This window comes from Drosophila rhopaloa, unplaced genomic scaffold, assembly GCF_018152115.1.
Source record: "Drosophila rhopaloa isolate 14029-0021.01 unplaced genomic scaffold, ASM1815211v1 contig_3, whole genome shotgun sequence".
Lineage (NCBI taxonomy): Eukaryota > Metazoa > Arthropoda > Insecta > Diptera > Drosophilidae > Drosophila > Drosophila rhopaloa.
This window is the reverse complement of record NW_025335123.1, coordinates 19,760,914-19,780,454: the sequence shown is the minus strand read 5'-3', so window position 1 is coordinate 19,780,454 and position 19,541 is coordinate 19,760,914. Positions and strand designations below refer to the sequence as shown.

General features: G+C 47.9%; 4 protein-coding genes across 5 annotated transcripts; 1 reads left to right on the top strand and 3 right to left on the bottom strand.

The window, feature by feature from the left end:
- Positions 1-363: 363 nt before the first annotated feature.
- LOC108050011 (transcription elongation factor SPT6) lies at positions 364-7,694 on the top strand. Its single transcript, XM_017131490.1, has 6 exons — positions 364-540; positions 717-801; positions 1,380-1,609; positions 1,834-1,953; positions 2,014-2,165; positions 2,389-7,694. Exons 1-6 carry the CDS (start codon positions 502-504, stop codon positions 7,343-7,345), a joined length of 5,583 nt encoding a protein of 1,860 aa, XP_016986979.1. The 5' UTR covers positions 364-501; the 3' UTR covers positions 7,346-7,694.
- Positions 7,695-7,763: 69 nt separating this feature from the next.
- Positions 7,764-9,615, bottom strand: LOC108050012 (cytochrome b5). Of its 2 annotated transcripts, none has more exons than XM_017131492.1 (4): positions 9,430-9,614; positions 9,271-9,359; positions 9,140-9,208; positions 7,764-7,970 (listed from the first exon to the last, which is right to left on the bottom strand). In XM_017131492.1, exons 1-4 carry the CDS (start codon positions 9,535-9,537, stop codon positions 7,883-7,885), a joined length of 354 nt encoding a protein of 117 aa, XP_016986981.1. In that variant the 5' UTR covers positions 9,538-9,614; the 3' UTR covers positions 7,764-7,882. The 2 variants fall into 2 exon arrangements, with proteins under 2 accessions (XP_016986981.1, XP_016986980.1); XM_017131491.2 differs by lacking the exon at positions 7,764-7,970 and adding an exon at positions 8,023-8,172 and having other exon boundaries at positions 9,430-9,615.
- Positions 9,616-11,018: 1,403 nt separating this feature from the next.
- Positions 11,019-13,992, bottom strand: LOC108050013 (polyubiquitin-C). The gene is made up of 2 exons (XM_017131493.2): positions 13,828-13,992; positions 11,019-13,450 (listed from the first exon to the last, which is right to left on the bottom strand). Exon 2 carries the CDS (start codon positions 13,443-13,445, stop codon positions 11,157-11,159), a length of 2,289 nt encoding a protein of 762 aa, XP_016986982.2. The 5' UTR covers positions 13,446-13,450; positions 13,828-13,992; the 3' UTR covers positions 11,019-11,156.
- A 1,583-nt stretch (positions 13,993-15,575) lies between these two features.
- LOC108050054 (DNA topoisomerase 3-beta) lies at positions 15,576-19,466 on the bottom strand. Its single transcript, XM_017131540.1, has 6 exons — positions 19,394-19,466; positions 19,090-19,330; positions 18,282-19,029; positions 16,776-17,826; positions 16,324-16,717; positions 15,576-16,004 (listed from the first exon to the last, which is right to left on the bottom strand). The coding sequence occupies exons 2-6, from the start codon at positions 19,178-19,180 to the stop codon at positions 15,655-15,657; spliced, it is 2,634 nt and encodes an 877-aa protein (XP_016987029.1). The 5' UTR covers positions 19,181-19,330; positions 19,394-19,466; the 3' UTR covers positions 15,576-15,654.
- Between the last annotated feature and the right edge of the window lie 75 nt (positions 19,467-19,541).

Genomic DNA, 19,541 nt, shown 5'->3' with positions numbered 1-19,541 from the left:
AAATGCATTTTGATCATAGCATGTAAAAATGTTTGTTAATTGAAATGCTGAAATATATTAGGTATAAATTAAGGAAATTTTGAATAATACAATCGTAAAGCATCGATGTTTTCCCATCACTAAATGTTAAAACGCAACGTTTTCCGAGCAGAAATGTTAAGGAGTACCTTAGAGGTGGAAGCCCTGTGACCCCCTGTCATCGACGTTTTTCCACCTCTATGAAGCAATTCCATTGGTGGCTGTACTTGCTAACTTTTAGTGAGGACGCACTCCGCAGTTAGCAAAGACTCGGGCCCAAACTATCACTTAGCCACTATCGATAGTGCAATCGATAACATCGACGCCGCTTCTGTTCACGCCAGCCAACACTGGCACTTTGACACTTCTGCTTCTTCGACTTTGGGTTTTTTTTTATTGTGACTCTACAAGCGACGTTTTTTGTGCATTACTTTTAGTTAAATTCGTTTTTAAGCCTATAGTTTAATTGTTTAATTTATTGTGATGGCCGAATTTCTAGACTCCGAGGCCGAGGAATCGGAGGTAGGTGTCTGAGACTGCGAGAAGCTCCGCATATTTGCGGACCTTTTCGCGTTGCGTTTTCTGTTTGTAGGCGCGCGTACTGTGTATATGTATATGTGCGGTGTGCGTTGCGTGTGTGTATATATATATTTATATTGCATTTTCCTTGACTTTTCTTCGCTTTTCCCATCCTGCAGGAGGAGGAAGAATTGGACGTGAACGAGCGCAAAAAGCTGAAGAAGCTGAAAGCCGCCGTCTCCGACAGCAGCGAAGAAGAAGAAGGTAAGTTTTTCCAGCCGCCGCGCGCAGACAATAACAATATATAGTAGTGATCGCTGGGCGGGATTTTCCCCGCTCCCTGACCCCCTCAAAAGTAACATATCAGAGCTATCTTCCATAACTGGGAAATCTGGTAAAACTTTAACCCTTGCCAATTGCATTCCTTTTGTTTACAACTTTGAGGTTAGGTCTTGTGTTTTTACCGTGCTACCGTGGCCATGGAACAGTTCCACTATGTGTGTGTGTGTGTGTGGGGGGGAACAAGTGCGGCGAATTTGAAGAACGCGGCTTTTTCCAGAGAAATGCATTCGAAAGTGGGGGATCGAGATACTGAATGGGCCTGACCTGGAATAATCAATGCGTGCAGTAGTGGAGGTCAGCTGGGAATTTATCAAGTAAAATATTAATTAGTCTTATACCATTTTTCACACCTCTTCGAAGAGTTTGTCATTTAAAATCTTAATCACTTTGGGAGAAGTAGCCTTAAAACTGAAATCCGTTTAGATCAGATGTCCCACTTTAAAAAGAGTAATCCATTTAATTTGATTACCAATCTTATTCACCATTTTAACTATTCGCAGATGACGAGGAGCGCCTGCGCGAGGAGCTTAAGGATCTGATCGACGACAATCCCATCGAGGAGGATGACGGCAGTGGTGATGACTCGGACACCGGGAGCGGGGGCGATACCGAAGGCGGAGGCAGCGGCAAGAAGCGCAAAAAGCACGAGGACGACGATCTGGACGATCGGCTTGAGGACGACGATTACGATCTGATCGAGGAGAACTTGGGCGTCAAAGTCGAGAGACGGGTAGGTGTTCCTCAGCTTCACTTGATTTTGTCAGGATAATTAGCAGAGTTTAGGCAATGAAAAATGTGTTTAAACATTTTGGTTTTAAGTCAGACAACACCAGTTAAATGTGTGTTCTATATATCTTAGGGTATGTTATCAAATCATTATGATTTCACCATAGTATATTGTTTTTCTACTTCGCAAACGTATAATCCAATTTCTCATTACGATTTTTCTTGCAGAAGCGGTTCAAGCGCTTGCGTCGCATCCACGATAACGAGAGCGATGGCGAGGAGCAGCACGTGGACGAGGGTCTGGCCCGGGAGCAGATCGCCGAGCAGCTGTTCGACGAGAACGATGAGGTATTCACACCTAACCACCATTTACTGTACATTTTCTAACCGATTGCCGGAATCCTCCAGAGCGTTGAGCATCGCAGCGAGCGCAGTCCTAGGGAAGCGGACGCCTTTGACGAGGAAGACTCTGAGTCGGATGCGGATGATTTCATAGTGGATGACAACGGGCGTCCTATAGCCGAGAAGAAAAAGAAGCGTCGTCCCATCTTCACAGACGCGTAAGTTTGTCTAACTCTTTCGGGATTTGGTGGCTAAAAACAGGGTTTTGAAAAACAGGCACAGAACTTCAACACTACTTTTAAAACGTATTTAAATACTGGTTTTAATTTCCTTCCTAAATTATTTTTAAAGTACATAGTTTTAAAACGTATTCCCACTTTAACTAAAAAATCTCGTTAAAAATCGGTAAAACCTTGATACAATTACTTAATCCAACTACAGATCGCTGCAAGAGGGCCAGGATATCTTTGGCGTAGACTTCGACTACGACGACTTCTCCAAGTACGAGGAGGACGAGTACGAGGATGATTCTGAGGGCGATGAATATGACGAGGAGCTTGGCGCCGGCGATGATATGCGCGTCAAGAAGAAGAAGGCCCTCAAGAAGAAGGTGGCCAAGAAGACGATCTTCGACATTTACGAGCCGAGCGAGCTGAAGCGTGGCCACTTCACCGACATGGACAACGAGATCCGCAAGACGGACATCCCGGAGCGCATGCAGCTGCGCCAGGTCCCCGTTACGCCGGTGCCCGAGGGATCCCACGAGCTGGACCTCGAGGCCGATTGGATCTACAAATATGCCTTCTGCAAGCAAACCGTTTCCGAGCAGGAGAAGGCCGAGAACCGCGAAAAGTTGCGCAAACCTCCGACGGCCGTAAACAAGATCAAACAGACGCTGGAGTTCATCCGTAACCAGCAGCTTGAGGTGCCCTTCATAGCCTTCTATCGCAAGGAGTACGTGAAGCCAGAGCTAAACATCGACGATCTGTGGAAGGTGTACTACTTCGATGAGCGCTGGTGCCAGCTGAACGAGCGGAAGCGTAAGCTAAAGGTGCTCTTCGAGAAGATGCGCCAGTTCCAGCTGGACACGCTGTGCGCCGACCCAGATAAACCCATACCGGACGACGTGCGTTTGATGCTTGACAGCGATTTCGAGCGCCTGGACGACGTGCAGTCCATGGAGGAGCTGAAGGACGTGCACATGTACTTCCTGCTCAACTACTCGCACGAGCTGCCGCGCATGCAGGCGGAGCAGCGGCGCAAGGTGATCCAGGAGCGTCGTGAGGCCAAGGCGCGTCGGCACGCGGCCGCCGCCGAAAACGGGGAGGATGCGTCGGAGGGTGCGGCGATAGTAATCCCAGAGCCGGAGGACGACGACGATCCGGAGCTGATCGATGACCAGCTAAAGCAGGCGCCCAACAGCAGTCCCTATGCGGTGTTCCGCAAGGCGGGCATCTGTGGCTTTGCCAAGCACTTTGGTCTTACTCCCGAGCAGTTTGCCGAGAACCTGCGCGACAATTACCAGCGTAACGAGGTCACCCAGGAAAGCCTGGGGCCCACGGAACTGGCCAAGCAGTATCTGTCGCCTCGCTTTATGACCACGGATGAGGTGCTCCACGCGGCCAAATACGTTGTGGCCCGCCAGCTGGCACAGGAGCCCCTGCTCCGCAAGACCATGCGTGAGGTTTACTTCGATAGAGCCAGAATCAACATACGGCCCACCAAGAATGGCATGGTGCTAATCGACGAGAACTCGCCGGTGTACTCGATGAAATACGTGGCCAAGAAGCCGGTGGGCGACCTCTTTGGCGATCAATTCATTAAGCTGATGATGGCCGAGGAGGAGAAGCTGCTGGAGATAACGTTCCTCGAGGAGTTCGAGGGCAATGCTAATGCCAACGGACCACCCGGCGACTATGTGGAGGAGTCCAAGGCCCTGTACCATCTGGATCAGTTCTCCAAGCATGTCCTGGAGTGGAATGCGCTGCGGGCGGAGTGCGTGAAACTGGCGCTGCAGAAGTGGGTCATTCCGGATCTGATCAAGGAGCTGCGCTCCACACTGCACGAGGAGGCGCAACAGTTTGTGCTGCGTTCATGCACCGGCAAGCTGTACAAGTGGCTGAAGGTGGCGCCCTACAAACCGGAGCTGCCCACCGACTACGGCTACGAGGAGTGGAGCACGCTAAGAGGCATTCGGGTGCTGGCTCTGGCCTACGATCCCGACCAGTCGGTGGCCGCTTTCTGTGCTGTGACCACCGTGGAGGGCGACATCTCCGATTACCTGCGACTGCCGAACATCCTCAGGCGCAAGAATTCGCACAACGCCGAGGAGAAGGCGCAAAAGTTGGCCGACCTGCGCAAGCTGAGCGACTTCATTAAAATGAAGAAGCCACATATTGTGGTCATTGGGGCGGAATCGCGCGACGCCCAAAACATCCAGACGGACATAAAAGAGATACTCAAGGAGCTGGAGACATCCGAGCAGTTTCCGCCCATCGAGGTGGAGATAATTGACAACGAGCTGGCCAAGATCTATGCCAATTCGAAGAAGGGCGAGTCGGACTTCAAGGAGTACCCCGCCCTGCTGAAGCAGGCCGTTTCCCTGGCCCGCAAGATGCAGGACCCCTTGGTGGAGTACTCGCAGCTGTGCGATGCAGACGACGAGATTCTCTGCCTGCGCTACCATCCGCTGCAGGAGCGAGTGCCGCGCGAGCAGCTGCTGGAGCAGCTCAGCCTGCAGTTCATCAATCGGACCAGCGAGGTGGGCCTGGACATCAACCTGATGGTGCAGAACTCACGGACAGTCAATCTGCTGCAGTACACCTGCGGTTTGGGTCCGCGCAAGGGCCAGGCTCTACTTAAGCTGCTCAAGCAGAGCAACCAGAGGCTGGAGAACCGCACCCAGCTGGTCACAGTCTGCCATTTGGGACCCAAGGTTTTCATCAACTGCAGCGGCTTCATCAAAATAGATACCTCATCGTTGGGCGACAGCACGGAGGCGTATGTGGAGGTGCTGGACGGATCGCGTGTGCATCCGGAGACGTACGAGTGGGCCAGGAAGATGGCCATCGATGCCATGGAGTACGACGACGAGGAGACCAATCCGGCCGGCGCTCTCGAGGAGATCCTGGAGTCGCCAGAGCGCCTGAAGGATCTCGATCTGGACGCATTCGCCGTGGAGCTGGAGCGCCAGGGCTTCGGCAGCAAGAGCATAACCCTGTACGACATCCGGAATGAGTTGAGCTGCTTGTACAAGGACTACCGCTCGGCGTATGCCAAGCCCAGTTCCGAGGAGCTCTTCGACATGCTGACCAAGGAGACGCCCGACTCGTTTTACGTGGGCAAGTGCGTCACGGCCATGGTCACCGGATTCACCTACCGACGGCCGCAGGGCGAGCAGCTGGACAATGCTAATCCCGTGCGCATTGAGTCCAGCGACAGCTGGCAGTGTCCCTTCTGCCAGAAGGACGACTTCCCCGAGCTGTCCGAGGTGTGGAATCACTTTGACGCCAATGCGTGTCCTGGCCAAGCTTCTGGGGTGCGGGTCCGACTGGAGAACGGTCTGCCGGGCTTTATACACATCAAGAATCTGTCTGACAAGCAGGTGCGCAACCCGGAGGAGCGTGTTCGCGTCTCCCAGATGATCCATGTGCGCATCATCAAGATCGACATTGATCGGTTCTCGGTGGACTGTTCCTCGAAGACGGCGGATCTGAAGGACGTTAACAACGAGTGGCGGCCGCGGCGCGACAACTTCTATGACTTTGTGACCGAGGAGCAGGACAACCGGAAGGCCAGCGACGCCAAGGAGAAGGCCCTCAAGCGCAAGACCTACGCCCGCCGTGTGATCGCCCATCCCAGCTTCTTCAACAAGTCGTATGCGGAGGTGGTGGCCATGCTGGCCGAGGCTGACCAGGGCGAGGTGGCCCTGCGGCCGAGCAGCAAGTCCAAGGATCACCTGACAGCCACCTGGAAGGTGGCCGACGACATCTTCCAGCACATCGATGTGCGAGAGGAGGGCAAGGAGAACGATTACAGTCTGGGCCGAAGTCTGTGGATTGGCACCGAGGAGTTCGAGGACCTGGACGAGATCATCGCCCGTCACATCACGCCGATGGCCCTAGCCGCCCGCGAACTGATTCAGTACAAGTACTACAAGCCCAATACGGCGCCGGCCAACACGAATGAGCGGGATTTCATGGAGCAGGTGCTGCGCGACGAGAAGACTAAGGACCCAAAGAAGATACACTACTTCTTCACGGCATCGCGTAGCATGCCGGGCAAGTTCCTGCTCTCCTATCTGCCCAAGACGAAGACGCGCCACGAGTATGTGACAGTGATGCCGGAGGGCTATCGTTTCCGTGGCCAGATCTTCGACTCGGTCAACAGTCTGTTGCGCTGGTTCAAGGAGCACTGGCTGGATCCCATGGCCTCGCCGGCCATCGCCTCGTCCTCTGCGTCCAATTTAACGCCCCTGCACTCGATGCGACCGCCTCCGACGGCCTCCTCGTCATCTCTTACGTCCCTGGGCTCCCAGGCCCCGTATAGCGTCACGGGCAGTGTGGCTGGAGGAACGCCACGAAGTGGCATCAGCAGTTCCGGTGGCGGCGGCGGCGGCAGCTCCAGCGCCTACTCCGTATCGCATTCCATTGTTGGCTACAGCTCCACGTCCGGCGGTTCGGGGGCTGCAGCGGCTGCTTCGCACTACGGCAGCTCGTCGACGCCGTCCTTTGGGGCGATCATCAATACGCCGTACACGCCCAGTGGACAGACACCCTTCATGACGCCATACACGCCGCACGCCTCGCAGACGCCTCGATACGGCCACAATGTGCCGAGTCCTAGTTCACAATCCTCGAGCAGCCAGCGGCATCACTACGGCAGCAGTTCCGGAACGGGCAGCACGCCCAGGTATTACGACATGGGAGGAGGAGGCGGCGGCGGTGGTGGTGGTGGTTCCAATGCCTACAACATGGGTGGTGGCAACATGCCGCCACACCACCAGCAACGTGCCAAAGAAAACCTCGACTGGCAGCTGGCCAACGATGCCTGGGCACGACGCAGGCCACCGCCGCAGCAGCAACAGTCGCATCATGCCCAGCAGCAGCACCATCATCCGCAGCAACAACAACCGCAGATGGGAATGGGCATGAACATGGGAATGGGCATGGGCATGGGACCCGGAGGAGGCTACGGATCAACGCCTGGCAATGACTACAACAGCGGCGGAGGAGGAGGAGGGGGGCACAGTCGGGGAATGGGCATGGGCATGAACCAGGGCCACGGACCCGGCGCATCCATGTCGTCGAAGTCCTCCGTGCGCAGCACTCCACGCACTAACACCTCACCCCACTCCATGAATCTGGGCGATGCCACGCCCCTCTACGACGAGAACTAGGGCGGCGAATAATAGAAACAACACAAAACAAAAAAAACAAACAATCGCAGCTGGCGGAGAAGCAGTTGCATTAATCTTAGAAAGTTGCAGTGCGATTTCGCATTGATCCTCAACGATATTTACGTTTAAGAGCAAGTCGATAACTGATTCGCGGTACACGCATATATATAGATATATATACACCCTACACCTACTTATAATCGAAGATCACGGGGCGCCTGCCGATGGCGTTATCCGAGAGACGGGATCGGTTGGACAGGAGCCGGGGGAGCAAGGATGGAGGGAGGAGCAATCAGGTTTGTGACGACGGAAGGACGAAAAATAAATTTGAATTTTTTCTGACCAGAAATGCAATGAATGTGTTTTTATTTACGGGGATCCCAAATAATCCCCTTCATTAAAAAAAAACAGAGTCATATATATAAGCAATTTGTACATTTTATTTCGTATCAAATGTTTGGAAAATGTTCTTCTGTGTTGGAAAAAATCTCTGGAATCTCGGAATGAAGCTGATTTTCAGGTTCCCTTGGCGGCAGATTAGTTCCTGGCCACTCCGCGTCGGATCACATAGACCAGCGAGATGCCGATGAAGGCGGCGCCCAGGGCCAATGCGATATGGCGACAGCTATTTCAGGGAATATATAGAGAGTATATGGTAAAAATCAAAAAGAAACAGGACAATAAAAACATTCCAACTATTTTCCATCAACCAAACTAAGGACACCTCGGTTAATTAGCAGGTTTACGGGTTTTAGAGGGGTTAATTTAAGATGCAGCATTGCTTGGGGGCGGCGGCAGGATCATAGCTCGCTTCAGTGGGCGTGGCACTATAGTGGGCGGATGCACAAAAATCAAGTGTCAAAATAAAAATAATATAAACTATTCGAAAACGATGGAAAATTGCAACGTGCAATGCTAGTTATCCACAATACTAGATTTAGTTTTCGGTGCTTCAGATGCTTTGATTATATATAGAATATATATACGATATTTACAGGAGTGTCAGGACTTACAAATCCAATTAGCTTTTGAAGAATCTTACTTTCGTGCTTGAAAACGACTTAAATCTTGGAAGAAGGAGGAGGTTTGTTAAAAATACAAATTATTGTACAAGCAATATGTTTTGAAAAATGATTCAAAAAGTATAGAAAGTTATAAACATTTTGAATATTCAAGATAATAAATTGTTTTTCTTACTTGAATATTTGCAATTATATTAAATACAATTTGATATTTTCTTAAAAATCAAAATGTTTTTGTATGGCAAAAGATAATAATAACTTAGTTAAGTTTGTAGGTTTGTTTTATTTATTTTTTTAAGAATTAAGAAAAAATGTATTTATATGTTACAGTTTAGAAAAAACATGCTTTAAAACGGTTCAGCGAAGTAGAAAAAAGGAAAGGAAACTTTCAGGACTCATCAAGCGTAACACTTTGGGGGCTTCAAGCCAATTAATGGATTACATAACAGTTTGGCTAATTGTTCAATGCTTAATGGACTATTGATTACAGCCTAAAATGAACGGCCCAAGCTCATGCGAAACCGGTTTTGGTCGAAAAACAATGTCATGCATTAGAAAAGTGGTATAATTTTATGGCAATGTTGAAATGGGTTATCAAGAACACATGTATTCCCGGAAGATAAGGAGATAAATGTGTGGCAGAGCAAGGAAATCCCCTTTGTTTCTTTATTTACAGATGGTGACTAACGGATATGGATGAAAGGGATGGTGGATGGTTGTGTTAACATGCGGGAGTTCTTCTGGTGAACTTAAAGAACGACTGGACTCTCACCTAATTGGGCTTTTCTTGGGGATATCTGCGGCATCAAGGTCACCAATGTAGTATTTCTTTAGCATCTCCCTGAAAGGCAAGGGGGAAGTTGAAATACAAGGGAAACTTGGATGAAACCTAAACATTCTGACCTTGCCTCCGAGCTATGCCCTACATCATTGAAATCTTTTGTGGCATCGCGACCGGCTACATCCACCAGGGTGTCCTCGCCACCGGGATGCTGCAATTGCAATGGATTGGATGGAATTGGATGTAATCGCCCCCAAATCCCCGAATCTTCAAAGACTTGCCTCGAGCCGGAACTTGGTCACATCGTACACCTTATTGTCAATGACCACCCACAGATCAGTGGGCTTGTTGTGCTGCTTGACGGTGGCCAAACGGATTTCCTTGCTCATTTTGAATGCCTGCTCTCGAAATCGAACTGCGAACCTGTTGTTCCTCAGTTTTTTCAGCTGGATTTTTTGGTGTGACCGGCTCCACCGCTCAAATGTGCCAGCGGACTCCCCAAAATATACCAAACCAATCCGTTTTCTAGTTAATGTAGTTTTCGTCGATCTGAGTACTAGGCTTTAAAAATAAATGAGTATGTACTAAATTTATAAATTCAATTTAAGAATACCTACTGCTCATATTAATAGGACAAACTTGAGAAACAAAACCTATTAGAAAAGAATTAAATTATATGCTTATTTATGTAGCTGTAAAAACTTGAATATGGGAGCAGTATGCTTTCAACATATTTGTCGTTTCCGAGATACTATAAATTATGGAAATACTCAAAGAATTTAGTTTTACTTTAACCCAAAATAACAAAATATTTATTTATTAACAAACAAACAGCCCATTTTAGTGCTACATATATACAAATTATGTAGCATATTCTTAAAATTAGTAGAACATAGCGAACTATACTTGCTACCAGTAGTTGGCATCCCAAGAAAACTACAAAAAACAAGAAAGGAAAGCTAACTTCGGGCGGAGCCGAAGTTGATATACCCTTGCAGAATACTCTGTAAATTATATTCTCCAAAATTATTCATATGATGCATTCTTAATACTCATAAAAAATCCCAACTTCCTAACTTCAAAAACACCAAAGTTATGGCATTTCCAATCGTTCAGTTATAAGGCAGCTATAGGATATAGTCGGCCGATCCCTATGAAATTTGGTAGGTCGGATTGATTGGCCCAAAATAAAACCCATAGAAAATCCCAACTTCCTAACTTTACAAACACCAAAGTTATGGCATTTCCGATCAATCAGTTATATGGCAGCTATAGGATATAGTCGGCCGATCCTTATAAAATTTGGTACGTCAAATTGATTGGCCAAATGTAAAATCCATAGAAAATCCCAACTTTCTAACTTTACAAACACCAAAGTTGTGGCATTTCCGATCGTTCAGTTATATGGCAGCTATAGGATATAGTCGGCTGATCCTTATAAAATTTGGTACGTAAAATTGATTGGCCAAATGTAAAACCCATAGAAAATCCCAACTTCCTAACTTTAAAAACACCAAAGTTATGGCATTTCCGATCGTTCAGTTATATGGCAGCTATAGGATATAGTCGGCCGATCCCGGCCGTTCCGACTTATATACTGCGTGCAAAGGAAAGAAGGGTGTGTGCAAAGTTTCAATTCGATATCTTTAAAACTGAGAGACTAGTTCGCGTAGAAACAGACAGACGGACAGACAGACGGACAGACGGACAGACGGACATGGCTATATCAACTCAGGAGGTGATCCTGATCAAGAATATATATACTTTATAGGGTCGGAGATGTCTCCTTCACTGCGTTGCACACTTTTGACCAAAATTATAATACCCTCTGCAAGGGTATAATAATTCTTAAACACACAAAATAAAAATGTATTTTTTAAATACCAATATTTATTGTGATTATAATTGTTGCTTTTTATTTAAGCCAATTAACGAAAATTTAGAATGAATACTTGTGTTATGCCTTGGCAAGACCAAATTTATGAGATTACAATAATGCTGAGAAAATCTAGAGAGCCCCACCACGCAGACGCAGGACCAAATGCAAAGTGGACTCCTTCTGGATGTTGTAGTCGGACAAGGTGCGTCCGTCCTCCAACTGCTTGCCAGCAAAGATCAAACGCTGCTGGTCTGGGGGAATGCCTTCCTTGTCCTGGATTTTAGCCTTCACGTTCTCAATGGTATCGGAGGGCTCGACCTCAAGGGTGATGGTCTTGCCAGTGAGAGTCTTGACAAAGATCTGCATGCCACCACGCAGGCGGAGCACCAAGTGGAGGGTAGACTCCTTCTGGATGTTGTAGTCGGACAAGGTGCGTCCGTCCTCCAACTGCTTGCCAGCAAAGATCAAACGCTGCTGGTCTGGGGGAATGCCTTCCTTGTCCTGGATTTTAGCCTTCACGTTCTCAATGGTATCGGAGGGCTCGACCTCAAGGGTGATGGTCTTGCCAGTGAGAGTCTTGACAAAGATCTGCATGCCACCACGCAGGCGGAGCACCAAGTGGAGGGTAGACTCCTTCTGGATGTTGTAGTCGGACAAGGTGCGTCCGTCCTCCAACTGCTTGCCAGCAAAGATCAAACGCTGCTGGTCTGGGGGAATGCCTTCCTTGTCCTGGATTTTAGCCTTCACGTTCTCGATGGTATCGGAGGGCTCGACCTCAAGGGTGATGGTCTTGCCAGTGAGAGTCTTGACAAAGATCTGCATGCCACCACGCAGACGGAGCACCAAGTGGAGGGTAGACTCCTTCTGGATGTTGTAGTCGGACAAGGTGCGTCCGTCCTCCAACTGCTTGCCAGCAAAGATCAAACGCTGCTGGTCTGGGGGAATGCCTTCCTTGTCCTGGATTTTAGCCTTCACGTTCTCGATGGTATCGGAGGGCTCGACCTCAAGGGTGATGGTCTTGCCAGTGAGAGTCTTGACAAAGATCTGCATGCCACCACGCAGACGGAGCACCAAGTGGAGGGTAGACTCCTTCTGGATGTTGTAGTCGGACAAGGTGCGTCCGTCCTCCAACTGCTTGCCAGCAAAGATCAAACGCTGCTGGTCTGGGGGAATGCCTTCCTTGTCCTGGATTTTAGCCTTCACGTTCTCAATGGTATCGGAGGGCTCGACCTCCAAAGTGATGGTCTTGCCAGTGAGGGTCTTGACAAAGATCTGCATGCCACCACGCAGACGGAGCACCAAGTGGAGGGTAGACTCCTTCTGGATGTTGTAGTCGGACAAGGTGCGTCCGTCCTCCAACTGCTTGCCAGCAAAGATCAAACGCTGCTGGTCTGGGGGAATGCCTTCCTTGTCCTGGATTTTAGCCTTCACGTTCTCGATGGTATCGGAGGGCTCGACCTCAAGGGTGATGGTCTTGCCAGTGAGAGTCTTGACAAAGATCTGCATGCCACCACGCAGACGGAGCACCAAGTGGAGGGTAGACTCCTTCTGGATGTTGTAGTCGGACAAGGTGCGTCCGTCCTCCAACTGCTTGCCAGCAAAGATCAAACGCTGCTGGTCTGGGGGAATGCCTTCCTTGTCCTGGATTTTAGCCTTCACGTTCTCGATGGTATCGGAGGGCTCGACCTCAAGGGTGATGGTCTTGCCAGTGAGAGTCTTGACAAAGATCTGCATGCCACCACGCAGACGGAGCACCAAGTGGAGGGTAGACTCCTTCTGGATGTTGTAGTCGGACAAGGTGCGTCCGTCCTCCAACTGCTTGCCAGCAAAGATCAAACGCTGCTGGTCTGGGGGAATGCCTTCCTTGTCCTGGATTTTAGCCTTCACGTTCTCAATGGTATCGGAGGGCTCGACCTCCAAAGTGATGGTCTTGCCAGTGAGGGTCTTGACAAAGATCTGCATGCCACCACGCAGACGGAGCACCAAGTGGAGGGTAGACTCCTTCTGGATGTTGTAGTCGGACAAGGTGCGTCCGTCCTCCAACTGCTTGCCAGCAAAGATCAAACGCTGCTGGTCTGGGGGAATGCCTTCCTTGTCCTGGATTTTAGCCTTCACGTTCTCAATGGTATCGGAGGGCTCGACCTCCAAAGTGATGGTCTTGCCAGTGAGGGTCTTGACAAAGATCTGCATGCCACCACGCAGGCGGAGCACCAAGTGGAGGGTAGACTCCTTCTGGATGTTGTAGTCGGACAAGGTGCGTCCATCTTCCAGCTGTTTTCCGGCGAAGATCAATCGCTGCTGGTCTGGGGGAATTCCCTCCTTGTCCTGGATCTTGGCCTTCACGTTCTCAATGGTATCGGAAGGCTCAACCTCCAAAGTGATGGTCTTGCCGGTCAAAGTCTTCACAAAAATTTGCATGTTGGCTGAATTAAAAACAAAAAAAAAATAGTTTTAGATATGGAAAGTTGAAGGAAAGTGCGCAATTCATTTTCTGCGTAGTGACCCAGTTCCCATGACCTAGATGTTTTTTTCGATATTTTTTTTATGGCATACACACAAATTTTATTGGTTTATCCCAACTAAAATAATTTCGCAATAAATTTGCAAATTTAGTTTCAGTGACTAATCAATCTCTAAAATGGATGAAAAACATTGCCCCCTGGAACTGCGTATACACATATATATATATATATATCTAACACCATTTTTTATTTGCTGCACTTTTCATGTTGCGTCGCCATTTTGGATGCAAAAAAAAAAAAAAGAATAGAAAATCCTGATCAATTTTCACTCAACTCACCTTATTTTCTTGAACCGCACAATAAAAACGTAATTTCTTTCTTGAATATTTTCTCGGTTTTGCACTTTTTGAATTATAATAATTTTCTATGTTCAAAAACTTGCTTTATTTTTTCTTTCTTCTCTTTCCACGTCCGCTCTCTACTATTTTTTCACAGCTAATGAACAGTTTTCCCAGTGGCGACTCGTATTTATAGGCGGCCTGACTGGAACGCCGACGCCTGCTATCTCGCTCACTCTCGGGCAGTAGTTTGGTTTGATTTGCTTTATATAGCACTTAATGTGGCTAAATCCTTTGTCTAATTAATCGAGAACAAGAATTTACATGGCCAAAAGCATGTAACAGATGAAGGCCACTTAATTGGATAGCTGCAGTACGCAAAATTAGACATTGAAAACTAAATGCGTAGTGCATTGGTGCAGTGCAGCTATCTCGCTCGCTCTAATGGTGGAGTTGTTCGAGTTATCGATAAGTCTCAAACATATTTTCCAGCACTGGTCGCAGCTGTTCGGTGTTTGTATGTGTGTTCTATCTGGGGAGGGATGTACAAAATGATGTACATACATATATATGCTTGGACATCTTGTGACGTTCTTTGTTTGGCGAGTTAAACGACCTTTATTTGTTTTGACGCCACTGGGAAGATTTGTCTTCGCTTTGGTCAATAGCCTTTAGACCCCACACAAGCGCAATTATTGAGCAAGACATCCAATTTTCCTCATCCGTACATATGTGCACCTGCATACTGTTTTGCGTACATATCATACTTGTGACTAACTGCATCTGGAAAGTTCCTGGAATATATAAGGCTGATGAAATCTGATGTATACTGATGTCAGCAAATTAACCCCTGATTCTAAAAGGCACAATTTGGTTTTCATTTTTAACCTATTGCTTAATTAAATATGAGCATCTATAATTCGTCTAAACAGTTGTAGCCCTTTAAAGAATTTAATATTTAAACTCAAACACAGAATATTTTCAAAATTAAATTTGCTTGTTAATAAAATACAAATTATTAAACATTATTATTTTTCTAAAATAGTATTGATACCATACAAACTTTAATTATTTTTTTATTTAAATATTATTTTTCCAGAAATATGTAATTAATTACAAATCTATAATTTTCTAAATTACTAATGTCATTTTTTAAATATAAAATAATTGCTTAAAAGAAACTATTATACATCTTACATAAGCAACTGGCTAAACCAGTCTTAATAATAAAACAATCGTCTTGAATACTATGGAAATATGGAAAGTAAAAGTATACAAAGTCATGAAAATGACTCATGGGGCATTTCAAATAACCAACCCTTGGATCTAATACAAAAAGACCTTTATTTATGAAAATACATATGTGTATATGTATGTACATATGTATATATGAGCATGGGGTCAAATTTCCAATGAATAAAGTTAGGGGTTCAGAAAAAAAATGTTTTTTTATTATCTATTATTTATTTTCAGTATAAAAAAAGCTAAAAATATTATATTAAAGAGTTATAAAGACACTAGTAATCATAGCAAGAAAATATGTAACTAAATTTTCCTAAAACTGTTTAACATAATTTTTTCAAAATAAAAGTATTCAAGTTTCTACATTCATAGAATTAAAAAAAATTGTTTGCAAATTAAGTATATAGATATTGATATATTTAAAAAGTCAAATTATCATTTAATTTTTAGTAAGAAACTTTTTCCTTTTCAGAAGTTAAGCCGTTGCCCAGAAAAAAAATACCTCATTCTTTATACAAATTTCGTTTTCTTTATTCGGCTTTATGTTTTTTCTTGTGTTGTTCTTGTAAATGCAATTTATAGTCCTCAAACGAAATATGCCGCCAGCCTAGCCATTTTATCCTTGGGCTGCCGACCGCCGCGTCCGCCGCGCCACCCGCCACCAGGACCAGGTGCTCCGCCAGCAGCCACTGCTCCTCCAGCGACACCAGGTCCACCAATTCCTCCGCCGCCACGTCCAACTTTGCCGCCCCTGGATCCACCGCCACTGCGGACGGGTCTTGAGGCCACCGCTCGATGCTTCTCTACCAGGTGGGAGAAGTCCGTGGAGCAGAAGATGCAGCCGCTCTTCTCCTCGCTGCCGTCCTTGAACTTGCTCTTGTCGGACTTGTAAACGACGTTCACCTGTTGGGCGCCACACTCCTGGCACTTGGCCTCTGAAAAAGGAATCATTAGATACATTTATTATTAGTTTAAGGAGGTATGCTAATATGGCAATTTCAGCTGGTGAAAAACGGTGCAGCGAGAACCTATCAGAATCATTAAACACAATCAGTATTACTTTAAAATATAAAACTTTAAAGAAACCTATTCTAAACCTAGTGTACGAGCAGCTTTAAGGATAAAACCTTTCAAACTGACAACATATTTAAGTTTAGCGCTAGCCACTTCTTTTAAAGCTACTGCACCGTTTATAGAAGGGAACCCTTCACGAAATCTATTCACGATTTAACATAGTTGGTTCTAGAGACGCACCTTCCACTGTAATTTTAGTTGCGCCTTTGAAACAGTTTATGATCACGTCGCAGCGGTTGCAGCCCAGCTTCCAGGTGGGCGCCAGCGTGCAGTCGAGCACCAGGACACCAGTGGGACACTCCACGCAGCCGGAAATGCCCAGCGTGTTCAGCGAGTGCGGGCAGGTGGCGTGCGTGCAGGTGTTGCAGCCCCCCAAATGGGGCATGTCGCTAAACGGCGGATGGTTGTAGCAGTACGGGCAGAACGGATACGAGCGGCCCTTGGCGCCGGTGGAGAAGGCCAGCAGATCGAAGTCGTCCAGCGGGCACTTAAACTCCCGATACACCTTTACATTGCCAATGGGCAGCGCATACGTCTCGTCGCAATGAGAACAGTGCAACCTCGCGGGCTTCGTCTGCAATCAGAGAAAGGATTAGCCTGGAGGAAATGATGCAAAAGCATTGGAGACCCACCTGTATGTACTTCATGTACCGTCTACATTTGCCGCAGCGCGAGTGCGCCTTGCCCGACTCGGCCAGCGGTGAGAAGGAGACCTCGAACAGTGCGTCCATGTTTGCGATGTTCTTCACAAAGTACATGAACTTCAGCTTAAAGATCTGGATGGCGTGGCGCAGCACATCCTGAAAGTCAGCCGAGCCCTGTGCAATCAGCGTTAGCATGCGCTCCACCTCCGTTCGCATGGTGGGCAGCACCAGTTCCGGATCGATCTTCTGATAGCCATGGACCAGCACAATGCCCAGGGTTGTAGGTATCAGCTTGCGTCCGTTCTCAATGTGCACATAGTTGCGCTGGCAAATGTTGTTGATGTGCACCGGTATGGAAGCATCCGTGCCAATGCCATGCTGCTCCATCAGCGTGATCAACTCCGATTCGGTGAGGTAGTCGGGCGGCCCCGTCTGACTTTCGGCCAGTCGCACATCATTGATGGCCACCTGGGTGCCCTGGACAAAGGGCGGCATCGGCTCATCCCGCCCAAAGGCCTGCCAGGTCATCACCTTGGTGAAACCGGCATCCAGCAGCACATTGGCCGTACAGCTAAATGTTTCCAGGCCCACGCGCAGCTTGGCCGTCGTCACGCGATACTTCAGATCCCTTGACACGGTGCCTATAAAGTGCCGGCAGATGAACTCGTATACGCGCCATGTGTCGCGATCAAATTCACCGCGATTGCCCAGCTTCATGGGCGTAATCGGTGGATGGTCGCCAGCATCCTTGCCCTTCCTTGGCGTCTGAAGATCGCCCAGGGTAGTGCGCGCCTCTTCGCCGAAATCTCCCGATGGTTTCAGCACATGCAGCACGGCCGGCAGATCGAAATTAGTCGGATACTGATTGGTCTCCGTTCGCGGATAGCTGATGTAGCCCTGTGTGTACAGCCGCTCCGCAATCTGCATCGCCTGGAACGGCCCGATGCCTAGGCCGGAGCTGCAGATCCGCATCAGCTCGACGGTGTTAAGCGCTTGTGGTTTGCTCTTGAAAGCCTCCTTGCTGCCCACGCTCTCCACGCTAAATGGAGGAAGAAAGGGATCATTGATAGGTAATACTAGGTGGAAGAAATGAGTAGTTATAGTTGATACTTTTAACTTATCTAAGCCTATGTTTAAATACCCTTGCAATTAGGATTGTTCGGTCAAGAATAGCACTACAAAATACCCTTATTGTTCCTTTAACATCTCTAGGATATAGTTCTCCGACACGCGTTATCTTTAAACTTTATCTGTGTGCACTAAAACCAAGGAAACTTAAATGTTAGTAATTTTTAAACATACAAAAAAAGGTGTGTAGAAACCAACGGACAATCGACTGGTTTGAAGATGCTAATCAGGCATATAATGGATGTATTTTTAGTATGGGTATAAAATGGCGAAAAGCTCAACTATTCTCCTGATAAAGTGACAAACTTGGCCGAACAAATGGAATTGCTAGCGATTGACAGTACCCTTGCTGGGCGACATTCTTACGTGGCCTCCTTGTGCTCCTTGGTGCGATTCAGCAGCATGATGGCGATGTCCTTCTTGAAGACCCGGCCGCGCGCCCACTCGAGCGTGAATTCCGGCTGGCCGGCGAGCAGCTGCAGGTACCAGAAGCTCTCCGGCTTAAAGGTCTGGATGTCGTCATGCCGCTTTACGCAGAAACCGAGCGTGGGCGTCTGGCAGGGACCGTAGGAGATGAGCGAAGAGTCCAGGTCACCGTAGCGATCCTGGAAAAACTTCGTTTGAAAGCGCGTGAAGGCGCAGCCAATGCGCAGATCCAACTCCTGGCGTGCGTCCACCGACTTGGCCTCGTTCTCGTTGGGATGCCCCAGCGTCTCCATCGCTCCTTTGATATCCTTGTCCGTGATGGCCGAGAAGTGGGCACGGTACGTCACCTGCTTGCTGTACACATTGTGGATGACATGCTGCACGGCGTCCATCACTTCGAAGCATATGTTCTCGCCCTCCTTGTCGCAATCCAGCCACAGAACCAGATAGTCGCAACCGCGTGCCTCGTTCGCCAAAAAGGTGCGCATGTGCTGCTTGGGATTCGTCTCCTTCTTCTCGGTGGGACAGCCGAAGAGTTCCACGGGATCCACTTTATGCCAGTTGTTGTACTTGCTGATAAAGTCCAGTGACATCACATGTCCGCAAACGGAGGTCATCCGAAAGTGGACACTGCCCTCGTTCCGGAAGTTGCCCGTCCACTCGTGCGTGGAGCAGCCGTTGCCGGTGCCTGGAGTGGATCGGGTTGGGATTATCATAGTTTGTTTTTAGTGATTTTCATTGAACTCACCTCTTTTGGCCGTACACCGCCCGTTGGAGAGAATCCCCGCCAGCGATGCCGCTAGCGAGGGCTTCTCAGCCACCATCAGCACACTCTTCATGGCTCCAAATACAAATAATGGCCTGTATAATTGATGACTTATTCGATGCGGATGCGGTTTCTGCCCACTCGTTCAATCTCATGGGATTCGCTCGCTGGGAGCTGCGCCTCGCCGGTTTCGGGTTCGTCGGTTCAGCGGGGGGCTCTACACCTGTCAATCGGTCCAGTTTTGTATATATATAGTGTCTATATAGCTTAATTTTGAGTTGGTTACCTTAAGTTTTTGGGACTAAAAAAAAACGATTAAATTAGTGGGCTCGCAGCTTTTGCAGGCTGGCATACCAAAACGCTTTACAAATGAAGTTGATCTAAACTGGTATTTATTACCCCGCGACAGCTGGGCACACTGTCATGGCGGGAAA

Coding starts and splice junctions, on each gene's coding strand:
- LOC108050012 (XM_017131492.1), bottom strand. CDS start 9,537: ATGAGCAAGGAAATCCGTTTGGCCACCGTCAAGCAGCACAACAAGCCC. Junction 9,360..9,429: donor TGACCAAGTTCCGGCTCGAG/GCAAGTCTTTGA, acceptor TTGCAATTGCAG/CATCCCGGTGGCGAGGACAC. Junction 7,971..9,139: donor CCCAAGAAAAGCCCAATTAG/GTGAGAGTCCAG, acceptor TCCCTGAAATAG/CTGTCGCCATATCGCATTGG.
- LOC108050011 (XM_017131490.1), top strand. CDS start 502: ATGGCCGAATTTCTAGACTCCGAGGCCGAGGAATCGGAG. Junction 541..716: donor CCGAGGCCGAGGAATCGGAG/GTAGGTGTCTGA, acceptor CCCATCCTGCAG/GAGGAGGAAGAATTGGACGT. Junction 802..1,379: donor CAGCAGCGAAGAAGAAGAAG/GTAAGTTTTTCC, acceptor AACTATTCGCAG/ATGACGAGGAGCGCCTGCGC.
- LOC108050013 (XM_017131493.2), bottom strand. CDS start 13,445: ATGCAAATTTTTGTGAAGACTTTGACCGGCAAGACCATCACTTTGGAG.
- LOC108050054 (XM_017131540.1), bottom strand. CDS start 19,180: ATGAAGAGTGTGCTGATGGTGGCTGAGAAGCCCTCGCTAGCGGCATCG. Junction 17,827..18,281: donor AAGGAGCACAAGGAGGCCAC/GTAAGAATGTCG, acceptor TCCTCCATTTAG/CGTGGAGAGCGTGGGCAGCA. Junction 16,718..16,775: donor GGTACATGAAGTACATACAG/GTGGGTCTCCAA, acceptor CTCTGATTGCAG/ACGAAGCCCGCGAGGTTGCA.